General features: G+C 33.1%; 3 protein-coding genes across 4 annotated transcripts; all 3 read left to right on the top strand.

The window, feature by feature from the left end:
* Window positions 1–243: 243 nt before the first annotated feature.
* On the top strand, window positions 244–5,008 carry LOC116138237 (serine carboxypeptidase-like 27). Its single transcript, XM_031423956.1, has 9 exons — window positions 244–875; window positions 1,040–1,135; window positions 1,269–1,361; window positions 1,463–1,548; window positions 1,661–1,921; window positions 3,295–3,422; window positions 3,500–3,595; window positions 4,077–4,182; window positions 4,581–5,008. Exons 1-9 carry the CDS (start codon window positions 512–514, stop codon window positions 4,719–4,721), a joined length of 1,371 nt encoding a protein of 456 aa, XP_031279816.1. The 5' UTR covers window positions 244–511; the 3' UTR covers window positions 4,722–5,008.
* A 1,658-nt stretch (window positions 5,009–6,666) lies between these two features.
* LOC116138234 (serine carboxypeptidase-like 27) lies at window positions 6,667–9,823 on the top strand. Its single transcript, XM_031423953.1, has 9 exons — window positions 6,667–7,111; window positions 7,194–7,289; window positions 7,440–7,532; window positions 7,862–7,947; window positions 8,031–8,291; window positions 8,562–8,689; window positions 9,021–9,116; window positions 9,252–9,360; window positions 9,629–9,823. Exons 1-9 carry the CDS (start codon window positions 6,706–6,708, stop codon window positions 9,782–9,784), a joined length of 1,431 nt encoding a protein of 476 aa, XP_031279813.1. The 5' UTR covers window positions 6,667–6,705; the 3' UTR covers window positions 9,785–9,823.
* Window positions 9,824–13,373: 3,550 nt separating this feature from the next.
* LOC116138277 (tetraspanin-6) lies at window positions 13,374–15,435 on the top strand. Of its 2 annotated transcripts, XM_031423984.1 has the most exons (4): window positions 13,375–13,724; window positions 13,836–14,101; window positions 14,355–14,671; window positions 15,090–15,435. In XM_031423984.1, exons 1-4 carry the CDS (start codon window positions 13,610–13,612, stop codon window positions 15,127–15,129), a joined length of 738 nt encoding a protein of 245 aa, XP_031279844.1. In that variant the 5' UTR covers window positions 13,375–13,609; the 3' UTR covers window positions 15,130–15,435. The 2 variants fall into 2 exon arrangements, with proteins under 2 accessions (XP_031279842.1, XP_031279844.1); XM_031423982.1 differs by having other exon boundaries at window positions 13,374–14,101.
* Window positions 15,436–22,973: the final 7,538 nt, after the last annotated feature.

A 22,973-nucleotide genomic window follows, 5' to 3' on the forward strand; every position in this document is an offset into this window, starting at 1 on the left:
TGCCTGAACAGAATATAAATTAGATTCAAAGGAATTTTATAAAATTAATAATTCACAAGGAACACAGAAACGATTTGAATTCCTCCAATGGATTCAAGCGTTTCACAACTCATGACAACTAATCACTATCATTGGGATTGTGACTTGAATGTCAACTCGATTCTTTCTACACTATGAATGCTACATTATATATTCAGATATTTTCTTGCCGTTGAAGATCTGTTTGGTTCAATTCTTTCAATATCCTGATACTTTTTGGGATCTGGAGTTCTGGGGCTTTGTTGTTTTCTCTCTCTCTCTCTTTTTTATTTTGGTATCAGTTGGTTTCAGTTTCTGGTCTCAGAACTGTGTATAAATTCCTTGTAATCCCTGAAACTGTATCGGGTTCTGTTTAGTTTGTGTTTGTCTTTTCAACATTCATGTTTTTAAGGATTTTGTAGATAATATTAGTCTTTGGAATCTGGAAACAGTTTAAGATTTGTGTTTCTGGGTTTTGCTCTTTTTTAACTTAATGGGGCATTCACTAGTCTTTGCTATTTGCTTTTCGTCTCTTTTATTTAGTCCTTGTCTATGTTCTTATTTGGGTGATCAAAAGAAAGACAAAATCAATGGGTTACCTCGTCAACCAGGAAATGTTGATTTTAATCAGTACTCAGGTTATATAACTGTAAACCAACAAGCTGGGAGGGCTTTGTTTTATTGGTTGATAGAGTCACCGGCTAGTCGTGGAGCTCAGTCAAGACCACTTGTTTTGTGGCTCAATGGAGGTCCCGGTTGCTCCTCTGTTGCGTACGGAGCATCCGAAGAGATTGGACCTTTTCACATTAGGCCAGATGGGAAGACGCTTTACTTGAATCGTTATGCTTGGAACAAGTGTATGTGAATGTCTACCTAGCACATTGTCTTGATTTAGTTGCATAGACATCGTTGTTGTTTATTATTGTAGTGTGTTTCTGAATATAAATGAGGCGCATTCTTTTCTTGGTTGCAAATTATTGTTTTTGTATGCCAGTCTGATTCTGTTAAAATTTTTGAGCAGTGGCAAACTTGCTGTTCCTTGAATCTCCAGCTGGTGTTGGTTTTTCGTATACAAATACTAGTTCAGATTTGTACACTGCTGGTGATCAGAGAACAGGTAATTCGTAGGTGATGTGGTTATAGTTCTATTGACAGTGTGTTTTTATTATGAAATTTGTGGTTTTAGTTTAGAATTAATTGATTTTGACATCTTTAGATGCTTTTGGGATCTGGTTGTTGTAAACTTGTAGCTGAAGATGCATATGCCTTTCTTGTTAATTGGTTTGAACGGTTCCCACAGTACAAGCACAGAGATTTCTACATTGCTGGGGAAAGTTATGCAGGTCTGAACTTGAAATATTCTGTTTTCATAATATATATATGTATATGTTTTACATGAATGATGTAGTAATGGATGAAGAAGCTTTTAATTTTTTTTTTTCAGGTCATTATGTGCCTCAGTTGTCTCAAATTGTTTACCAAAAGAACAAGGGAATTGCCAACCCAGAAATTAATTTTAAAGGATTTATAGTATGAACATAAAATTCTTATTTATGTAAATCTAGAACAATCTGCTTTTATTTGTGATGCTTGATGGCAGTTAATCATCATCAAATGAGTAATTCTCTTTGTTTTCTATTAGGTTGGAAATGCCGTTACTGATGATTACCATGATTATGTTGGCACTTTCGAGTACTGGTGGACTCATGGTCTGATATCTGATTCCACCTATCGGAGCCTAAGAGCTGCTTGTGAGTCTGGGTCCTCTGAGCATCCATCCATGGAGTGCATTAAGGCCTTGAAAGATGCAGAGAGGGAGCAGGGAAACATTGATCCTTATAGCATTTTCACGCAGCCTTGCAATAACACTGGCTCACTAAGGCACGGCTTAAGGGGTCACTATGTAAGCTCTCATCATTTTGTCCTATTACTATCAGCATAATTATGCGGTTTTGTATAACTCTGAAGTGTCAAATGAACAGCATGACAGTCTTTCTGTTTCCCATCACTCTTTCCTTATCCTAGGAGAATTTGTTTCATGATGTTTAATATGCTAGTAGCAAGAGTTCTGATGATAGCTTGCTTACAAGTTGGATGATCATCTCCCTGATGAAATAGAAATGTTAAGAGTAAAAGATACATAAGTTATAATTCGTTAGACTTACTGAGAGATTTAGGATTTGATTTGATTGCATGTAAAGTAGGGTACACGACCTAGACGCACTAGCTAGATATAATATGGAATTTGTTTCAATGTAAAAAAAAAAACAAGAGAGAAAAAAGCTTACCCAAGTGAGAAGATACACTGTCTGGTTTCATGGGTGGGCCTTGGCAATAAATATGGGTCACTGGGGTACTTGGAGGTGGTTGTTGAATATTTAGCTTAAAGCTGTAAAGGGCCCCCAATCCCAAGTTGTATTCTTTGCTCAATAATGTTGGAAACTTAGAAGCGTCAGTGTGGTCTACTTCTATCACCTAACCCTGTAATTGTTAGCTTTCATTCCTTGGTCACCTTTCTTCCCTTGGCATGATTGTGGCATGGCAAAAGTTTTTGTAGGACTGTATCATCAACTGATGCACACCATGTTTTCTGCTGTTAATGTTTGTGTACTCAATAAAAGAAAAAGAAAAAGAGAGGCGAAGGTGTCCACATATTTATGGGCATGGAGATCTTGTAAGGGTGACTAGTCAAGGGTAAATTATTTTAACCACATATTTTGAGTTGTGGTGGTTGGAAAAGTTGCGGCTGCTTGATTTATTAGCTTTCCTTAGAAATTTCTGGAGACTTCAATAACTTTTTGTACCTAATCCCTATACATAACTTCTGTTTCAACACTGTTAAATTTCCTGATATAATTTCTTAAGAAAAACGTGCACTTCTAACTTTCATGACTTGTTTCCCACTCAAATTTGTTTTTGGTTTTTACATTGTCTGCACCTGTTGTTGCAAGTTTTTTTTTTATTTATTTAATTAAATATATTTCTATCATGTCAACTAAAGTATGGATAAACTTGCAACAGCAGGTGCAGACAATGTAACAGTTCCAACTAATTGTGAATTTGCTGGATAACTGCTATATTGAATATTACATGAATTTCTCAAGTTGAATGTTGTCACCACTGGAACAGGTGGATTATAATTGCTTATTGATTATGTTTTAATTTGTCAATATGAAGTCTTCTTTGGGTTTGAACATGTTTTTGTTTGATCTTCTCCTTTAAAATATGTTCAATGGGTCTGTATTCTCAAGTTCACTCTGTTACTCTCAAACGCAGCCATGGATGTCCAGAGCTTATGATCCCTGCACTGAGAGATATTCTCAACTCTATTTTAATCTCCCTGAAGTTCAGAAGGCAATGCATGCAAATGTAACTCGAATTTCTTATCCATGGAGAACATGCAGGTATCTTTATAGGTTAAGACTTTTGAAATTATGTCTAACATGTCTTTTAACAGCTTAGTTGAAAAAATTTCTTTCAGTGATATTGTAGGAAACTACTGGGCTGATTCTCCACTCTCTATGCTTCCCATATATAAAGAACTCATTGCTGCTGGTATCAAAATATGGGTATACAGGTAATTTACCCCATCTTCTGTTTGTTACCATCGAACTTTAGTTTTCCTTATAGTTGGGGAAATTTGTTCAGTTAATAGTGAATTTGGTTCAGTTATTTTAGCAGTCAGCAAGCGTGAAGCTTTCTTGGTATTTTTGGTGGGATAGGTAGCAATATTTTCTGTGCATAATTAACATGTTAAAGATTTTGTTGCTTGTGACTAAACATTCTAAGGACTTTTTATGTTTTTTGCTCCTTTTATGTGTTTTCTGTTTTTTGCATTTTTGCTTTCAAAATTGATATATGGTGGTACAATCACTAAATTTATCCTGCCGTGATGTGAGTTTTCGGAGCGTGCTGTTAATTAAGGAAACCCTGTTCAAATTTCAAAATGCCGTAAATATATTTCACATTTGAAAATTTTTACCCCTCCCTGACTTGGCCATCTTTGACTTGGTTTTGTGTTTCACTCTGATATGGATCTTATTGAATATTTGTTCCAGTGGCGATACCGATGCAGTTGTTCCTGTGACAGCCACTCGATACTCCATTGATGCCCTAAGGCTACCAACTTTAATCAACTGGTACCCGTGGTATGACAATGGAAAGGTAAGTTTCATAGAAAATCTTTCCTATATAATTGAGATCAAGGGGACATTATGAATTATTTTTATGTTTGTTGTACACGTGTGTCTACTCTATTGCTTTTTCCAATTATTTCACCTTTTCTCTTTGTTAGCACAATACAATGTTTTGATTTTCACGTTAACAGCCTCGGAACTATACTGAAATAATCATCTCCAATAGTAATAGCAGCTTTATTCTTCATGTTGTGCTAACAAAAAACAGCAGAAAATGTTCAACATTTTTATCGTTATAACTCTTAAAACATGACAGTTTCTATTTGTTTTCTATCATGAAATGCAGTGATTGTTATTTCTGTTAATCTTTTTGTAGATCACTCCATGAATACACTCATCTCACTCTGTTTCTCTTCTGTAATTTAGGTTGGCGGATGGAGCCAAGTATACAAAGGGCTGACACTTGTAACAGTGAAAGGCGCAGGACATGAGGTTCCCCTCCATCGTCCTCGACAGGCTTTTATTATTTTCCGATCATTTTTGGAGAACAAGCCGATGCCAGGATAAACATGTTTAGTCCCATTGACTGTCTACAATGAAAAAGTGAAAGTAGATCATAGATTTGTTCATGTATATAGGAAGTGGTAAAAGCATTCCTCTCGAGTGCCTCTCCATTCTTGCCTCAACCGGGCATCATTTCTCAACTATCTATTTTTAATAAGGATTTTTATTCTTTATAGGGTTTCAATCAATAATTGAAATTTGTTTGATTGTAGAATATTATGAAATCATCGCTAGATTATTTCAGATGTAATTTTGTTGTAATCTTATGGCTTGATGGTAAATTCACTTCATTTTTTGGACCCTTACCATAGCTTAACTGCCCAAAAGGCCCTTTACATTATCATTAAACATATTATACTTTAATTAACCGCTTACCAACTTGGAACGTTGTCATTAAATATAAGCGTAAATGAGTACAGAAGGTCTTTGGAGCTCACTTTTTGTAGGATTATTTCACTGTGGTTTGTTAGCCCAACTTGTTTGTTAAAGAGTCCTTACCTGAAGATGACTTTTATACTGAAATTAGGTGGGGCTATAACAAATAATAATAAGGAAAAAAAAATATTTATACTTCTTTTTTCAAGAAATAAACCTAAATAATTAGGTGTGTACAAGAAATTACGATAGAATCGGAATCTGCGGGTACTCGGGGTTTAGGGTTCTGATTCCTACCTGAAACTGGCTCATACAGGGTGTGCAAGGGGTTTTGGTCTGTTTGAATTTCCCCTTGATTTTGGTTCTAGGTATTTAGGAATCAGAATTAGAATCAATCAGTTTTGGTTTTGATTTCATGCGATTTGGGTCGGTATTGGGACCCGCCCACCCCTATAATTAATCATCAACTTATGATTATAAAATTACATTTGACAAGTATATATACTTCAAAATTGTACTTTCATCTTCACTTAAATTAAGGATGAAGCTAAATAATTAATACATCAAACCAAAAACATTTGAATTTTTTACTCATCCCAGATTTATTTATTATGATTATTTTTTGTTTAAGTTATATATGTTGATTTATAATATACTTTAATATTAGAATATTTTTATAAATTATAAAGGTATGAATAGTATGAACCCGAGAAGCCGGGTCTCTGATGGGGCACATGGCTGCATAAATCGTCCGATCCAAGAAACTACCTGGCTCTCGGGGCTTTCAAAATTCATTAATATTTTCATGAATAAAAAAATTTGCTTATCATATATGCATTTAACACCTAGATCAATCAAATTTTTGAGGACGGTGTACGTTAAGGTCACATGGCCCACATGGATGTCGCTTGGCGCTTGCACTCTATCGGTGCCATTAAAAAAGTCTGTGGTCTGTGGTCAAACCAACATGCGGCTGTAGATCTTGCTATACTTCAGTTCTAATTCAATCTTCCATTACACCCACATTATTTTAGTTTTATAGTTTTAATTTGTAGTGTGCCATTGCGCAAAACCATGGTCGATTATTTCAACATTTATTTATTTTTTTTAAACAATTATGTTTATTATTTTTCTTATTATATATATAAAATTAACCCCACAAAATCTACAAAGAAAAAGGAACTCTAGATTATGTGGGTACAATTTTATTGGATTTTTTAGTTGTGATCTTTATTATTTTATTATTATTATTTTTAAAATTTATAGATTGAGTCCATCAACTATCACCAACCAAAAACTAATCATTATAACAATTTACTATATTTATAAAAAAATAAAAAAAATAATGTGTAACATATATTCAACAAGAAAAATAAAAATTGATACAACAAAAAATGATTCTAGAAAATTAAACTTACTATAAAGAAATCCCATGTTTATAACAAAATAATTTAACCCCAAAAATTCATGTAGACAACAAACATTTAACTTGATTCAAGTCAACTTTAACGTGCTGAAATCCAATTAAATAACTCAAACCAACAACTTACAAGAACAAGATAGTCCAATTTCCCACTCTCATTTCAACGCAAAACTTCACATTTTGCTCAACATGGGCAAAGCCGAAGGCAAGAAATGTGAAACTTTCTTTACCTCTTTCTCTCTGCTCTACGTTTTGGTTTTATCACTTTTTTTAATTTCTCCATCTTCTTCTTCATCTTTGAATCAACAACAAGAGAGGGATAGAATCCTCAACCTCCCTGGCCAGCCATCCAATGTCAACTTCTCTCAATTCTCTGGCTACATTACCGTGGACCAACAAGCGGGCCGGGCTCTTTTCTACTGGTTGATCGAGGCCCCGTCGAGTAGTCTACCTGGGTCGAAACCTCTCGTTTTGTGGCTCAATGGTGGGCCTGGTTGCTCGTCCGTTGCCTACGGGGCCTCTGAAGAAATTGGACCGTTTCGGGTAAAATCCGATGGGAAAACACTCTACTTTAATCCATACGCTTGGAATAAAGGTAACCCTTTTATGATAATGTAAAAACATCAGTGATAGTTTAGTTTGTTGTTGAGAATGTTGATATATTTTACTCGTTGCAGAAACAAATTTGCTCTTCCTTGATTCGCCGGCGGGCGTCGGATTTTCTTATACGAATACTTCCTCCGATATATACACAGTTGGTGACAATAGGACAGGTCGTTTTCTTCATTTTCATGAATTTGGTTTTTGGCACAAAATCATATGCAAAAAACAAATAAAAATTGAAACTTTTGGTTGTAATTTTCAAAAGTTAGTTAGCCTACAATTTAACTAATTCTTCACTGTTGCGTGTTTGAAAAATGCAGCCAATGATGCCTATATTTTTCTGGTCAACTGGTTGGAGAGATTCCCTCAATACAAACAGAGGCCTTTTTATATTGCTGGAGAAAGCTATGCAGGTTCATGACTTTGACCTTCTTGACCAACCTTATTTAACTATTGAATTAATATTTTTAAGATCAATACTTAAATAACAGGTGTTTATATATTAAAAAATGCCTTTTTTTTGTCTATATGAACACATAAATGTTTAATACATGACAATGGTTGGATAAAGCTTTTGGAAACAAATTGTTGTTCAAAAGTTGTTGGTTGTTTAACTGTCAACTGTAAAAACGATACCTAGAATAACTTTTTTTTTTTTTTTTGGTGGGTGATGGGTAATAATTTAAAAAAAATAAAATAAAAATAAAAGAATACTAATCTTTTTATACACATGGACATTCAGGTCATTATATTCCTGAACTATCTCAACTTATTGTTCGTCGAAATAAAGGCGTCAATAATGCCAAACTTAACTTCAAAGGTTTATTGGTAAGCTTATTGATTCTATAACATTTTTGAGTCGATATTTTACGATAAAATTTATTTTATTTATTGGTAAAATTTTGGAGCAGTTGGGAAATCCATTGATAGATGACCATTACGATAATATTGGGACACATGAGTTTTGGTGGAACCATGGATTGATATCGGATTCAACATATAAAGATTTGCAGAAGTATTGCCCAAATCAAACGTTTTTGTTCCCGCAAGATGATTGTTATACTGCTCTCTCTGTTGCTTATTTTGAGTTCGGAGACATCAATCCTTACAGCATTTACACTTCTCCTTGCTATGCAACCGGCACTCTCAAGAACAATCTTAAGCTTCCTCTGGTTAGCTCTTTATCGATACTTTCATTTCTAATTAACCGTGCGTCCTGTTCGTTTTTTGTTTTTCATTTCTTTTTTTATCGTAAAATGTGTTATAAATGTCGGTAAACTTTGTATTTTTCATTCTTTTTGTTCTGTTTTCAGATAATTATATCAAACACGTTTTCATTTTCAATATTTTTGAAAAACAGAAAACAAATTCACAAAATTCATAAAAGAGTACGTACATCTTTTCAATGGTTAACTTTGCACAACATATTTCTTGAAATTCAGCCGTGGACATTCAGAGGAGCCGATGAGTGCATCATTAAGTACACAAAAGTTTACATGAATCGCTCGGACGTGCAAAAGGCTTTTCATGCCAATGTCGCTAAGATTTCTAATCCTTGGGCGACTTGCAGGTTTGAATATAAACATAATTTATGTAGCATTTAATATTCTTCCCATGCAAAATAAGTTAAACAGATAAGTGACAGAACAGAGTCCATCCCCATGCATGATACTCAACAGTCAGATATTGAAGGAGATATTGAAGGACAAGTCTGCTGTAACAATAATAGTTTGAAATGCTTATCTGATAAGTCTGTTACGCAGATCTCTATGTAATCTTTCTGTTTGTTATTTTGAACTTCTCTCTATCATGTAACTACTATAAATATTAATGACATTCTTATATCTGGTGTACTGTTGAAACCAGATCAATTCAGCTTAATTTGGCTTTCCAATTTGCAGTTCTGCCATCAGGGGCAACTGGACTGATTCTCCAAAATCCATGCTTCCTATCTTCAAAGAACTTATTGCAGCTGGCATTAGGATCTGGTTGTACAGGTACTCCTATTCTTTAATTTCAATTTTCTCACGTGTTTAATTTCATTTTAGTAGTAACGCGATGAGGAAAACTGTTTTGTACCAACAAGGCTTTTCACTAATGTCAGCAATGGCTTGTTTTTGAATTCTAAACAGTGGTGACACAGATGCCATTTTGCCTCTATCTGCTACCAGACATTCCATCGCTGCTCTCAATCTTGAAACCGATATCGAATGGTACGCTTGGTACGACGATCAATTTCAGGTAAAAGTTTAATTTATAATTTGAAAATAATAATTCAAAAAAAAAAAAAACCAATATTATATTAGTTTGCATAATACTATACATACAATATTTTTACACAATATTTTTCATACAATATGATATGACAAAAGATGATTAACTGATTTTAAATTAAAAATAAACTTTCACTTAATTATCTTTTGCAATATCATATTGTACGAGAAATGTTGTATGTGTTGTATTGTTCTATTAGTTTTGATTTATACAGATTTTTGTCTAATCAATTAAGGTTGGTGGTTGGAGCCAAGTGTACAAGGGTTTGATCTATGCGACAGTTCGGGGTGCAGGGCATGAGGTTCCATTGAGTAAACCTAAATTGGCTCTAATATTGTTAAAGAATTTTTTGAACAACAGTACTTTGCCAAGAATATCAGATTTTTCATAGAATTTGTTGGTTTAAATTTAATATATACCCATAGCAGTAGGAGATTAAATTATTATTGTATTAATTGTAATGAATTTACATAATTTTCTTAGTTAATTGTAGTCTTATAATTATATTGTAACAAATAAAAATTGATCATCAATTCTATATGATTTCTGTTTTATTTTCTCCTCCTTGTTTGTATTTTGTATAGCATAAAGAATAAGAGTCATTTACAAAACAGAGGGTAATTAGCTTTGTGTGTATATCAAGTTTATCAACTTTGGTTTTAGTTTCACAACAAAAATATATAATTTTTTATTAAACAATTCAATTTCTCTTTCCTCTTTTATAAAATAAAAATTATCGAACCAAGATTTTTATCACAAAATTATAAATATAAACCGACTATGAATGTGTTGGGATATTGTGGTTCTCTTTTTCTAGTTGTTTCCATATAAAATTGTATGTCTTTAAAAAAACTATTTAATAAAAAAAATTGTAAATAGGGATAAAATTTAAGAGTCCTATTAGGAATTGAAATATTAATCCTATTAAAAATAAACTATCTTTGTACTACCCAGGAATGTAGTAAAAAATGAAATGTAAGGAGATCAAAGTTGGAAGAACAATACAATTTTAAATTAAAATAAGCACAAGTTTTATATTTATAAAATTCTCATTAACTAATACATTTATAATTATCCTCGACAGAATTTCATAAAGTATTGTGTAATAACTTCATTCTAGAGAAAGGCTGAGTGAAGTACTTCTAGGGACTTCTCTTCTCTTCTTGCTTATCATCGACTTTCCAGGCGTAGTCTGTAGTAGGGAGGGCCGTTCTCACACGAGTTGGAGTTGTAACATGACAAACCATTAGAATGCATTCTCGTAGGAAGTAGCATACTCATGTTGCCTGCTTTCGTTGCTTTCGTCTCGAAGGCTGGTTTAATAATAGTTCAAATCCTTCTAACTGGCTATCGCATTAAGGTGGCATGTCTTACTCCAGGCCAGCAGTGAACTAAATTAAGGTGGCATGTCTTACCCCAGGCCAAAGTGAACTAAGTGTTAAAGTAGAGAAAGCCAACTTTCCGTACTCAGCCGGCCAAGCAATTTATTAATACTATTAAGTACATTTTTTCTATATAAAAAATTAACACAAGTAAGTTATTATTCAACTATTGATCACTCAATTTATTTCACAAATGATTCTTTACAAAATTTATTATTGAAAATGCTATTTTTACACTAAAACAAAAATGATAAGAAAAATTGTATGATTAATAATAAGATATATAATAAGAAAGAATTAAAAAAAAAAAAGTGATAGAATAAGCAAAGTCTGTACAAAGAAATAGAATCATAAAATTGGCCCTCCGAAATGTGGAAAGAATTTGGGAGTGGTAATTGTGTTAATAAAAACATAAAATTCACATTGAGCAAGAGAGTGTGGGGTTGGAATTTATATGTCAATTCAATGGTTCATTAATGTTGTCATCTTCATTTTACGTAATCCTACAAATAAATAAACACAACATCAAATCAAAATCAAATAAAAAGTGGTTGTAATATCAAATTTGAGCGGTAATGATTAATAATTGATATCCAAATCAACGGCTAAATTGGGGGATGAGAAATAACCAAGTGTCTCAGAAGCTTAAATATTACAGAATATATATTCTGAAAATTGGAACTTGCTCTGTCTTCAATATTCTCAATCTTATGTAAGACTTAATGTAGGATAAATATATTCCCAACCTGTCATTTAACTTATGACTACGTGGAAGATACTTGCTACAAAAGGATAGGATATGCTTTCGATTTTGATTTATTATTTATCTTTCACATGAACACTAACTTTATCAAATTATTATTAGTAAATTTTTTAAACTCAAGAAGGGTCAATTGACCCTCCATGACCCCCCTCCCTCTGTCATTGGTACTCTCTATAAATACAAGGGTGATAACTGATTCAAGGTTATAAGAGAATGTTAGAATATAGGGTATCTGAGAAAGGGTTATTAAACATCATGGGTAGAGTGTTTTAGAAATTGGGGTTGTTGCCGCCCTAGGTACAGTGTTGAGCCTGGTTAGAAACTATTATTATTTTTACTTGTATATTAATTATGTACCGGGTTTAAGGTATTATGTACTCTTGTATATCATGTTCATAAAACTATAATAGATTTTTCTCATCCGTGAATGTAAAAGGGTTATACCGAATCAAGTAAATATTATGTCTCTTTGTATGATATGATTTTAATCTTATGTTATTTATCTCGAATGTATTTTTTCCTTTGTATGATCTCCTAATATAATATACTTGAGATAAGAGACAAACAAAATAAATGATAATTTAAAGTATGTATACATTTACATTGCTACTTAATTATCTATTTTTAGTGCTACAAAGTAATCATTTTGTTTAATAAAAAAATGTAAAGACAAATTTTGAGTTCCTATTCAATTGGTCATCTATAAAGCTATTTTGTCCTAAGTGACGTATTATGTATAAATTAATAATTGGGAAAATCTTTACTTCATTATAAGAAAATAATGGAGAGTAAGTGGAGCCGTAAAGAACAACTAGGCATCATAACATATATAAAGCACAATGAATGAAGCATCGATATTATTCTTTTTAAAAATCTTAACCTAAAAGATAACCAAAATTCTGGTTCTGATCGTGCTTTAAGAGTAAGCTAAATTGGGGTCCATCCACGCATTAAAAAGCAAATTGTTCAACCCTTTTGAAATTACCAAATTGACTATCTACCTACTATTCTTTTCTTGCCTTGGGCATTGCATTCTGAATTTGATGCTTCTCTTTTGCTAACAAGTTTTCTCCGGGGGATTGAATCAACGCTATTTAGAGACCCCAATTGACAATGTTTGAGGGCATTTTTTTTTTTTTTTTTTAATGATCGGAGATGTTCGGATCAGTTTACGCATACCTCAACTAATCTCTCGGGATCTTGAAATTATCGATCGGGTAAAAACTCCAATGGTCACCCCTATTATCAATTAAGGAGAGACTCGAACTCAGAACCTCTTGAATAATATATCCAAGAGTCTCTATCGAACCACTGAATCACCTAAGGGTTGGTTTAAGGGGATCTTCATATTTTGAAATTTTGATAATTTCATTCTCAGTTTATGCATTACCTTTTGAGGAGAGCTAAAATATGATTCAAATTTTTGAGTTGTATCTAATATATTTAACATTTGAAAATATGTTTAATATAACATTAAAAAACTATTTTCAGATAAAAACTATGAAAACGAATTTTAATCATTTTTTGATTTTATATTAGTTTTTAGGACTGATATTGTATCCGAAACTTGTTTTTGGAAACATTTTAACTATTTTTAAGCATTTAAATTCTATATCAAATGGATCCTAAAAAATTTAAAATAATAATAATAATAATAATAATAATAATAAATGCTTAGAATGAAATTATCAAAATTTAATTGGTGATTGAAAGTTTCTTAATGACTAAGATGAATGTGTAATTTAGTCATTGTGCAGGCATCAACAATATATTAATAAAGCTTTTGGATACCCTGATACAGAGAAAAGCAACTAGCGAGAGCAAAAGGAGGATAAACATTTTGAAAATTTGAAGCTTTCAGGAACTAAAATAAAGATAAAAATTAAAGCATGAAATGTCACCCCATTAAAGCACAAAAGCTGAAGAAGACACACCATAACACGAAAAGAAGCCACCAGAAAAGAAAGAACAACAAGAGAGATACATATATATATATAGAAATAGCTAGAGATATGTAAACAACTTCAAATTATGCACTAGTTTCTACTACTACTACTACAACAAACTCAATATGTATCGATTTAGCAACACGGTTATCGGTTTCTTGAATCTTTTCACACTCTTAGCTTCGATTCCGATCATCGGCGGCGGCCTATGGATGGCGAGGAGCAGCACGACCTGTGAAGGTTTCCTTCAAACTCCACTTCTAGTTGTAGGTTTCGTTGTTCTTGTGATTTCTCTAGCTGGTTTCATTGGTGCATGTTTTCATGTTGCATGGGCGCTTTGGGTTTATTTAGTGGTCATGTTATTTCTTATCGCCACCTTAATGGGTTTGACCATTTTCGGATTTGTGGTCACGAGCCAAGGCGGCGGAGTTCAAGTTCCCGGCAGGGTTTACAAAGAGTATCACCTTCAAGATTATTCTCCATGGTTAAGAAAAAGGATCAAAGATCCTGATTATTGGAGAGCTATTAGAAGTTGCATATTGGGTTCAAAAACTTGCGCCAAACTTGCGTTTTGGACTCCTCTTGATTATCTTGAAAAAGACATGTCTCCTATACAGGTAATCGTAAATTTTTTAAATTTGAAGTTACTGATTTTAATTAATTTAAGATTTCTTGATGGATTTGAAGTTAACAAATATGATTTCTCAACCATTAAGGGCCCAGAGGGGGCACATGCCCCCAACCGACCCTAAATTCCATCACTATTCCACCTCATAAACTGTGTCCCTGTCCCATCCCGACGTGTCAAACCGTGTCGGTAACTTGTGGTATTAAGTTCATTTTATGAAATTAGCGATGGTTTTTGTGCAGTCTGGTTGTTGCAAGCCGCCGACTTCATGCACGTATAATACGGCAACAATGGTGGCTCAAGATCCGGATTGTTACCAGTGGAACAATGCTCCGACGATGCTGTGCTACGAGTGTGATTCGTGTAAAGCTGGAGTGCTTGAGGATGTGAGAAGGGATTGGCGGAAGCTCTCAGTTCTTAACATTGTGATGCTAGTGTTTTTGATTGGGATTTATTCAATTGGATGTTGTGCTTTTCAAAATACAAGAAGGGCGGAAACGGATTACCCGTATGGAGAAAACCGGATGACCAAAGTCCGACCCAGATGGGACTACTATTGGTAAGTCCAATACACCTCATCCTTTTATGATTTTACGCTCATTTTTAGGATTTTACGTTCCTACAAAACACTTTTTGGTATGATTTTTTTGTATTCCTTATTTTCAAAAACAAAAACTGTTTTTAATATCAACTAGCCTTTTATTAAAATCAGCTCATTGTAACAGCTAACAGAGAGCTTGATTGAATATAGAAGACTAAACTTATGAATTGGAGATTGAAAATGGTGGGCTTGGAATATAATATCTTTTTTTATTCAAACAAAAAGCCAACCAAATAAATTTTATAATTTATTCTAAAATATTACCAAAAAACAGTAAAAGTGGAGGATTCTTTTCTATCAACAAAATAGAAGAAAAAAAATCTCTTCATAGTCTTGGTAATGGTGAAATTGATCTAAGAATATGACTTTATTACAGGTGGAGGTGGTGGAGAGACAGAAGAGAAGCACTTTATTAAGCAAAAGAGTGAAAGGAAAATGTTGAGAGAAGAGAAAATTTCTGAAAGAGTGGTAGTGATTTGGTGGTATAAAGATGGGACAAATGAGATGTTAAATTTACAGAAGATTTGAAGGTAGCTGATTTCTCTTTTTACAGTATTAATTGACGGGTTTATGCTTTTGTGTACAAAAAGATAGCATGGATCACCATACCTACCTGTATCTTTCTTCTTTCACTTTACACTTGCTTTCTGACATTAATAGAGGTTTTTATTTATATAAAGCTATTTCAAGTTTATCATGTTGGCTACACAACATGTGCTTCATTCTCAGCTAGCTTTAATATTTGTTTAGTATTTAACTATTTAAATATTTTTGTAATTGAATTGTTTATTTTCAAAAGAAAGATTTGAGAAATTAGGTGGGCTTTAAATGATTATACATATTCAAATTAGTTCTTTTTTTTTTTTAATAAAACTAACATCAGGATTGAAAATTACCAAAAAAAAACCCTTTGTAAACTATCACCAAACCACCTAGAAAAAAAATATATAAAAAACTCTTTACAAATATTAAAAACCCTCTAAGCAGCGAAACTTTTATTTAATGCAACTATCTTTGGGCGGTCGAATGGTTCGATATGAATTCTTAGGTGTATTATTCAAGAGATCCTGAGTTCAAGTCCCTCCTTGATTGCTAATAGGGATAGTCATTGGAGCTCCTATTTGGCTAGTAGTTTCAGGATCCTAGAGATTAGTTGAGGTGCGCGTAAACTGATCTAAACACCCTGGATCATAAATTAAAAAAAAAAACTTTATTTAATGCTTTGTAAAATTTTCTTTTATTTATCCAAAAGAAAATTTTAAAAAATAATGGAAAATAAGGTCAAGGTCAGCTTTGGGTAGGGTCAAATAAAGCTGTACCTAAAACCAGCCAGGATTGGTCCCCCTTCGGACCAAAGGCAAGTCTTCTTATAAAGGTTTGCCTCAACGACCATTTTAGTCTTGTAAAATTTCTTAGTAACATTTTGGTCTCCGTGGCATCAATCCATAATGACAATTTAGTCCTCGAGGTTTGCCAATGACAGCGACCCAAAAACGTCACCAACAAACTAAAACGTTATTAATAATTTGTACAAGACTAAAGGGTGTTTTAAGGGTTTAAGTCAAATCTCAGAGACGAACTTGTTATTTTCCCTCTTATAAGAAGGAAGTAACCGCACGTTATGGGCACATATAAAGTAAGCACAAAAAAAGTCTTCGTTTTGTGGAATTCTTAAAGGCCCCAAACTTCTTCTTTACGCTGTTGTAGTTGATCCAAGTCATAGTAGCCAGTTTCATTAATATTTAATTAGTATTTTATTAATCATTGGATTAATAATTGAATAAAAATAATTTAAGAATACTAATCTCAGCTGACGTGCTTAGTTCGGTAGCTTAATTATTTCCTATCAGGGCATGGGGAAAGACTTTGGCAATATAATAAGTTGAATATAAAATGAACACAGATATCTAAAATATTCTTCGTATAAAAATATATATAAAAAAAATTCTTTCTTAAATTCTTTTCCTATTTTATTATTTTTTGGATAATGTATTTTAATTTATGCGCAGGGAAATATACAACTAAAAACCCTCTAAAAAAATTTAAATTATTAAAATATTGAACTGTAATTTCTCTACAAATTCTTGAGAAGCATTTTGTCAAACTTACGGAAAAATAAAAAAAAAAATCTTCAAGACACCTTTTAACACTATTTTTATAATATATATATAGTATTGTTTTAATGAATTAATTAATATCCACGATCCATAACAATTTAAAAAATCAAAATCGTTGTGGAGAACATACATGTTGTGTGGTCAACCTTTGAGCACGGATTCATGTCACGTATCATTCTATCTCAGAATATTTACAAGTTTACTATTGTAATAATATATAAACTAACTTTTTACTTAAATTAGGGAATATTCTTTTGACGCCTCATCCATTCTTCATGGAAGTCACAATTGTACACAGAAAAACGGAGAAAACACTATAAAAATAGTTGACATAAGATTTGTGCTTAACATCCAAATCACTTTAAAAATACTTTGTTGTGTGTGTTTTTGGATTCATTCATTGATCCCACATCAGATAACAGATTTCATACAATTCTTAACGTAAGTTTCATCAGGATTTTACGTGTTTCTTGTTGGTGCAATTCACAGGATAAAAAATATACAAATAGCATATATGAGATTGAGACCGTTGAATAATTAAAAAAAAAAATTATTGGACTATTAGTAAAATCTCTATAAGATCACATGAGACCGAAGGCTTCTAGAGAAGATAATAAAATCCCTAATTTGAAATTTCTGTGTTATTAAATTGAAAAAGAAAATAGACAAATTTTAAATAATAAAAAAATATTTATGAGACTTGTTGACTTGACTTGACTAGCTACATGAAAAGAGCCTATTATTATGTTAAATAAATCTATATTGTCCACTATTTTATTTTTGAGAGCACAAAAGGTCGAGAGGATTTTCAGATTTAATTGGATTATCAAATCGAGTGACGAGTTTAGTCTTCTATAAATTTATAATCGGCCTGCAAGCTCTAGTCACAATCTTCACATATTTATCGGTTGTTGATTAATCATTCTGTTTAATAGTTAATCTTAAATTTAACATTACTAATTATAGTTGTTTTGATATGAAGAGGAGTGGTTAGTTACTTAATTCTAATATTACGGTGGTGGGATCCCTAAATTAAGAAAAAACAAGAGCAAGGTTCAGAAATTCAGAGTTCCTGTTAATTAGGACTTGTAAATTATAAATAGAATTAATACATTAATCCTCTCAGGTTTTATTGAATAACAAAAAAGCACATTAAGGTTCTTAAAATAATAGAAGCACTTCGTTTGTTAAGTTTTTTTATTTTTATTTTTTTAATGATCAAGAGTGTTTGGATCAGTTCGCAGATATCTCAACTAATCTCTGAGACCCTAGAACAATCAATCGGATAAGAGCTTTAGTGGCTACCTTTATTAGAAGTCGTGACAATGTTAGATCCTCTTTTATTATTTTACTATCAAGTCACCCAATAATCATTTTTGTTTATTAGGTTTCGGTGATAAAATAAATATCAAGAAGACAAGTGTGTAAATATTTATAGACTTATAATAGTGTATGCACTAATGACCCATTAATGGTCACTAATGTTAGGGGTGGATTTGTGCTTACACCAAGCTTCACGGGGTTACGAATTTACAAACTAGTCAACATTATTGTGTTATGAATAGGCCTTGTCTCTTGTGATTATTGGAAGAGTAAACGACCAGTTCCCACCCAAGGTTTGACGAAATTTTAAGTTAGTATCACTGGTTTCATTTATTCCAGATTCCCATCCTTAAAGTGACAAAAAAACGTTTGACTTAACGGTAAAGAGGTAAATTGGTCATTTTACATAGGCGGCGCACGTTAGCAGATCACAGCCTCTAACAGTCATCCGACGCACATTAACAGCCGTCGTTCCTGACGTTTTTCTCTATTTTCTGACGATTCTTTCACCCAAAATCACCTTTGTCACCACCATTTGAACCCCCATCCTCCCCTCTACAAAACCATACCATTCACAATCCCTCATCACTTGTCGATCTCCGGCCACAATAATGAAAAACGACCGATGAACACGAACTCTCAGTCAACGAATGACGACGAAATGGTTGCTGGGGACATTGGGGTTTTATAGATTTGGGGACGGTGGTTGCATTGGTGGTGTCCAATTGGATTTTCACCACCGGAATTGACCAGAATCCGGTGAAGAACACCGAAACCCTAAGCCTAACGGTGCAGACTATTGGAGGGGCAAATGAGTCTGGAACCAGAGGGGTTTTGGACGACGGACTATGGGGAAGGTGATGGAGGTGACCAAGGGGTTCGACGTCATCGGAAACAACCTAGATCAGGCTGTTTCCAGCTAGGGTGTATAGTGATCGAGGGTATTTTTGATATAATTTGAAAATAAAATGATAAGTTTTGTAATTCTACTAATTTAAGGGTTAAAACATAATTTATTAATTTAGGGTTAATAGCATTATAGTAATTGTACCCTCTAAACCCTAAAAATTCATAACACTGTTATTTTAAGAATAACAATTTAGAATAAATGGAATCAGTGGTACTACCTTGAAATTTCGTCTTACCTTGGGTGAGGATATGTCGTTTACTTTTAGGGGGCGTTTGGTTCAGGAATGTTAGATTACTGGGAATGTTGAATTACTGGAAAGATAGATTACCTTGAAAGATTACTGGGAATCTTTAGAAAAATATGTTTGGTTAGTTGGTGGGTATGTTATATTAATATGTTTGGTTATGGGGAATAAATTGGTGGGTATGCTATTTAAATTACTAAATTGTACCCCTTTTAAATATTAATATAAAATTATTTTTATTATTAATTTTTGAATAATTTCTTTTACCCCCAATATTTCAGATTTAGCTAAAACACCCCCGCTTATATAAAACTTTAATTTTTGACGAAATCACCCCCACCTCCTGCCGCCACCGCGAACCACCGCCGGATGTCCCCGTGAGTACGTCACCGTGACGAAGAGGCTCCGCTATGGCCGTTTTTGGCCATATTGATGGCCGAAAACGGCCATATCGGGCCAGATCTGGCCGGAAATGGCCAGATCTATTCTGGCCATTTCCGGCCAGATTTATTCTGGCCAGAATAGATCTGGTCGTAAACGGTCAGGTCCATGGCCGTTAACGGCCAGGTCTAGTCCAGACCTGGCCGATAATGGCCAGGGACCTGGCCGTTAACGGCCAGATCCCCCGATCTGGTCGGAAATGGCCAGAATAGATCTGGCCATTTTCGGCCAGATCTGGCCCGATATGGCCGTTTTCGACCATCAATATGGCCAAAAACGGCCATAGCGGAGCCTCCCGGAGCCTTCCACAGAATTTCCAGTGTTTTTAGGGACTCCGACAATTTTCCGGCGGTGGTCCGTGGTGGTTGACTCGCTGTCGGCGGTGGTGGCTGGGTGGCTGTGGTGGTGGTGGTGGTTTGGTGGCAGTGGTGGTCTGTAAATTATTTTAAATATAAGGACATTATTGTCCAAAATTTTAATTAAACAAGGGTAAAATTGAAATAGGATATTAATATAAATTTGTTTTAAAGTAGGGGTATTATTGTCCAAAATTTTTATTAATAAGGGATAAAATTGTAACAAAAAAAGATAACCCTGGTAATCTCAGAAAACCTAAGAAAATTGAGGTAATCAGATTACTTCTTATATTACCAATAGTAACCACTATTGGTATTTGAAGATTACTGGTATCTTATATTACTTGACAACCAAACGTGGTAATCAAGTAATATAAGATGGCATTACCCCAATAATATCACTTATCCTCGAACCAAACTGACCCTATTGGAATATTGAATGAGCTTTTATTGACTCTTGGATTGTCTTCACTAGCAGCCTCAAATCAGAATGACAAAATCAAAACCACTTGGTAAAAGCGCTAACAACTTGGCCGAGATTGACATCGACGTCGTTCGATATAAAAACTGTTTGTGTTAAAACAGAGGGTAGAAGTGACTCTAAAAACACTTGTGATGAAGTGCGCCATTATAATTAATCTATCTTCGCTTCTTGATTACGACTTTTCCGTTTTCGCTGCAAATAAATATGAGAAAATGACATCTTCAAGACAAGGCAAATAATGGTAGTTGATAAGAACAAGTGCATGACTCATTTCTATTTCTAGAAAAAACGGCCCCCTAATTAAGAGTTAAACGACTGTTTTTTACATCCAAATAATCGTTGAATGGTATATCTTTATTCATAAATTTTTAAAATATTATTTTATTATTTAGATTTATATTTTAATAACAAATAAAGAATAAATTTATTTTAAACTATTAGTATTTTAAAAAAAAAGAGATCAATAAATCTTTTAATAGTTAAAATTAATCAAAATTTAATTTAAAAGAGATAATTATACAAATCCTAATTACTCAATTATTAGAGTTTAGTGAGATTAACGAGAATAGAATTTGAGAAATTTTTATTAATGATTATAGAAAAAAAGAATAATGATTGTATAGAATTATAATAATATTAAAGTAAAAAATAAAATATAAATTTAGATAATAAATAATATTTTAAAAATTTATGAGTTAAAAGTGTCATTAACCGTTTACTTCTTAATTAATTTAAAAAATAAAAATAAAAAAAGGTGCAAGGTTTGGCTGTTCTTTTTTCAACTGGGATTTAATTGGCCATTACGAAATGACGTGTTTGAAATAGGATACCGCATCTACAGGTTGTCTTGATGATAATGGAAAGATATTTGTTGAATATTTAATGGGTGAATTTATTGTGATGTTGACTGTTGAGCCGACGCTTGAAAGTGGTACCTATTTCTCGCTTTAAACAATAATTAAATATCTCACCATTGAAATTTGCGACGTATTGATCGAGGGTGACCACGGCCATTCATCATTAAATGAGCGATACCACTTGCTGGCTGTCTTCATTCGGTATAAATCCAAATTCATTGTATATTACGACTATATTTGTTGGATTAAAGTGACACTTATTAATTGATTATTGGATTTATAATAAACAATTTTAATATATTGGTTTTGATAACAATGACGTCACACGTATGCAGCATTAAGAGATTATTAAAAATCACACGTAATTAATAGAAGAGTTGATTAAAGGATGATGTCATCATAATTGTATGCAAAAACTTAAAAGTAAATAAGATGATGAGAGTTTTATAGTGGTTCAGATACATAAAGTGATTTTTATATCTACTATTTTCTTTTATATGAGTGTTATGAGTGATTAGTTAAGTTTATAAAAAGTTACAAATTATGAATTAAATTACAAATGCTTGGTTTTATGAGAGAATATTAAGTTAGTCTCTTTCTTGTAGGGTATTTTTACTATTTTCTTTGTTAAATTCAGAGTGTTTGATCCTAATTTTACGAGGGGGAGTTACTTATTTATATCCGCTGAGTTCAAGGTAATTATTATAAGTCTGTAAACAAGTAGGTACCGTGCAAATCTTTCTTTGCGTCCCATTGGTTGATAACTTAGGAAATTAAATGGGGTTAGATAGGTGTGCGAACCAAATTCATACACAGATAAAACTTGAGTCGGCTGGGTTATTGACTGCTATATTCTTTTTGTCTTAAGTGACGTGACAGACTTCGGACGACCTAATCTCTTAGGATTTTGAAACTATCGACTAGATAAAAACTTATGTAGCTACCTCTATTAGCACCTGAAGAGAGATTTGAACTCAAGATTTCTTAAATTATACACCTAAGAGTTTTTATCGAATTATTCGGGCATAAGAGGTAATTAAACTTTCTCTCTTCTCTTGCTTATTTTCTTCCCTCTTCGGACACTCAATTTTCATCAATATTTCACTTTACTCACAATTATATCAAATTTCTCCACACTCTTCTGATATTATGGAAATTGCCACATCAAGACCGCCCATTTACGAAGGGCCTCTCTATTATTTTCTAAATTGAACTGTCAATTTCTCCAAATAATAAGGAGATGAATGAAACTTATCCTCAATTTTATCACAAAATAAATGTAAAAGTCAACCAATTTACTATCGAACTGGTCATATCATGCTGATTTTTCAAAAGATAAACCAAGCATCAATTTAGATTAATCAATTTTGAAGTTTCAACAGCCCTATCTCTCTTACTGTTCAATCAAATATGCTTCAAATTTGTTCATTGGAGCAGCCAGAAATGTCCACTTCCACAATATTTTTTGGCACTTCTCAATCTTCTCCCGTCAAGCTTGGGAGGCTTCTTGCCATCATAAAATTATGTC

The sequence above is a fragment of the Pistacia vera genome, unplaced genomic scaffold (assembly GCF_008641045.1).
Source record: "Pistacia vera cultivar Batoury unplaced genomic scaffold, PisVer_v2 Contig34, whole genome shotgun sequence".
NCBI classification, from domain to species: Eukaryota; Viridiplantae; Streptophyta; class Magnoliopsida; order Sapindales; family Anacardiaceae; genus Pistacia; species Pistacia vera.

Excerpts from the sequence above, each read along its gene's own strand:
- LOC116138237 (XM_031423956.1), top strand. The coding sequence starts at position 512 with ATGGGGCATTCACTAGTCTTTGCTATTTGCTTTTCGTCTCTTTTATTT. Across the intron at positions 3,423-3,499 it reads TATCCATGGAGAACATGCAG|TGATATTGTAGGAAACTACT; the intron begins GTATCTTTATAG and ends AATTTCTTTCAG. Across the intron at positions 4,183-4,580 it reads CGTGGTATGACAATGGAAAG|GTTGGCGGATGGAGCCAAGT; the intron begins GTAAGTTTCATA and ends TCTGTAATTTAG.
- LOC116138234 (XM_031423953.1), top strand. The coding sequence starts at position 6,706 with ATGGGCAAAGCCGAAGGCAAGAAATGTGAAACTTTCTTTACCTCTTTC. Across the intron at positions 9,117-9,251 it reads ATTAGGATCTGGTTGTACAG|TGGTGACACAGATGCCATTT; the intron begins GTACTCCTATTC and ends AATTCTAAACAG. Across the intron at positions 9,361-9,628 it reads GGTACGACGATCAATTTCAG|GTTGGTGGTTGGAGCCAAGT; the intron begins GTAAAAGTTTAA and ends TAATCAATTAAG.
- LOC116138277 (XM_031423982.1), top strand. The coding sequence starts at position 13,610 with ATGTATCGATTTAGCAACACGGTTATCGGTTTCTTGAATCTTTTCACA. Across the intron at positions 14,102-14,354 it reads AAGACATGTCTCCTATACAG|TCTGGTTGTTGCAAGCCGCC; the intron begins GTAATCGTAAAT and ends GTTTTTGTGCAG. Across the intron at positions 14,672-15,089 it reads CCCAGATGGGACTACTATTG|GTGGAGGTGGTGGAGAGACA; the intron begins GTAAGTCCAATA and ends ACTTTATTACAG.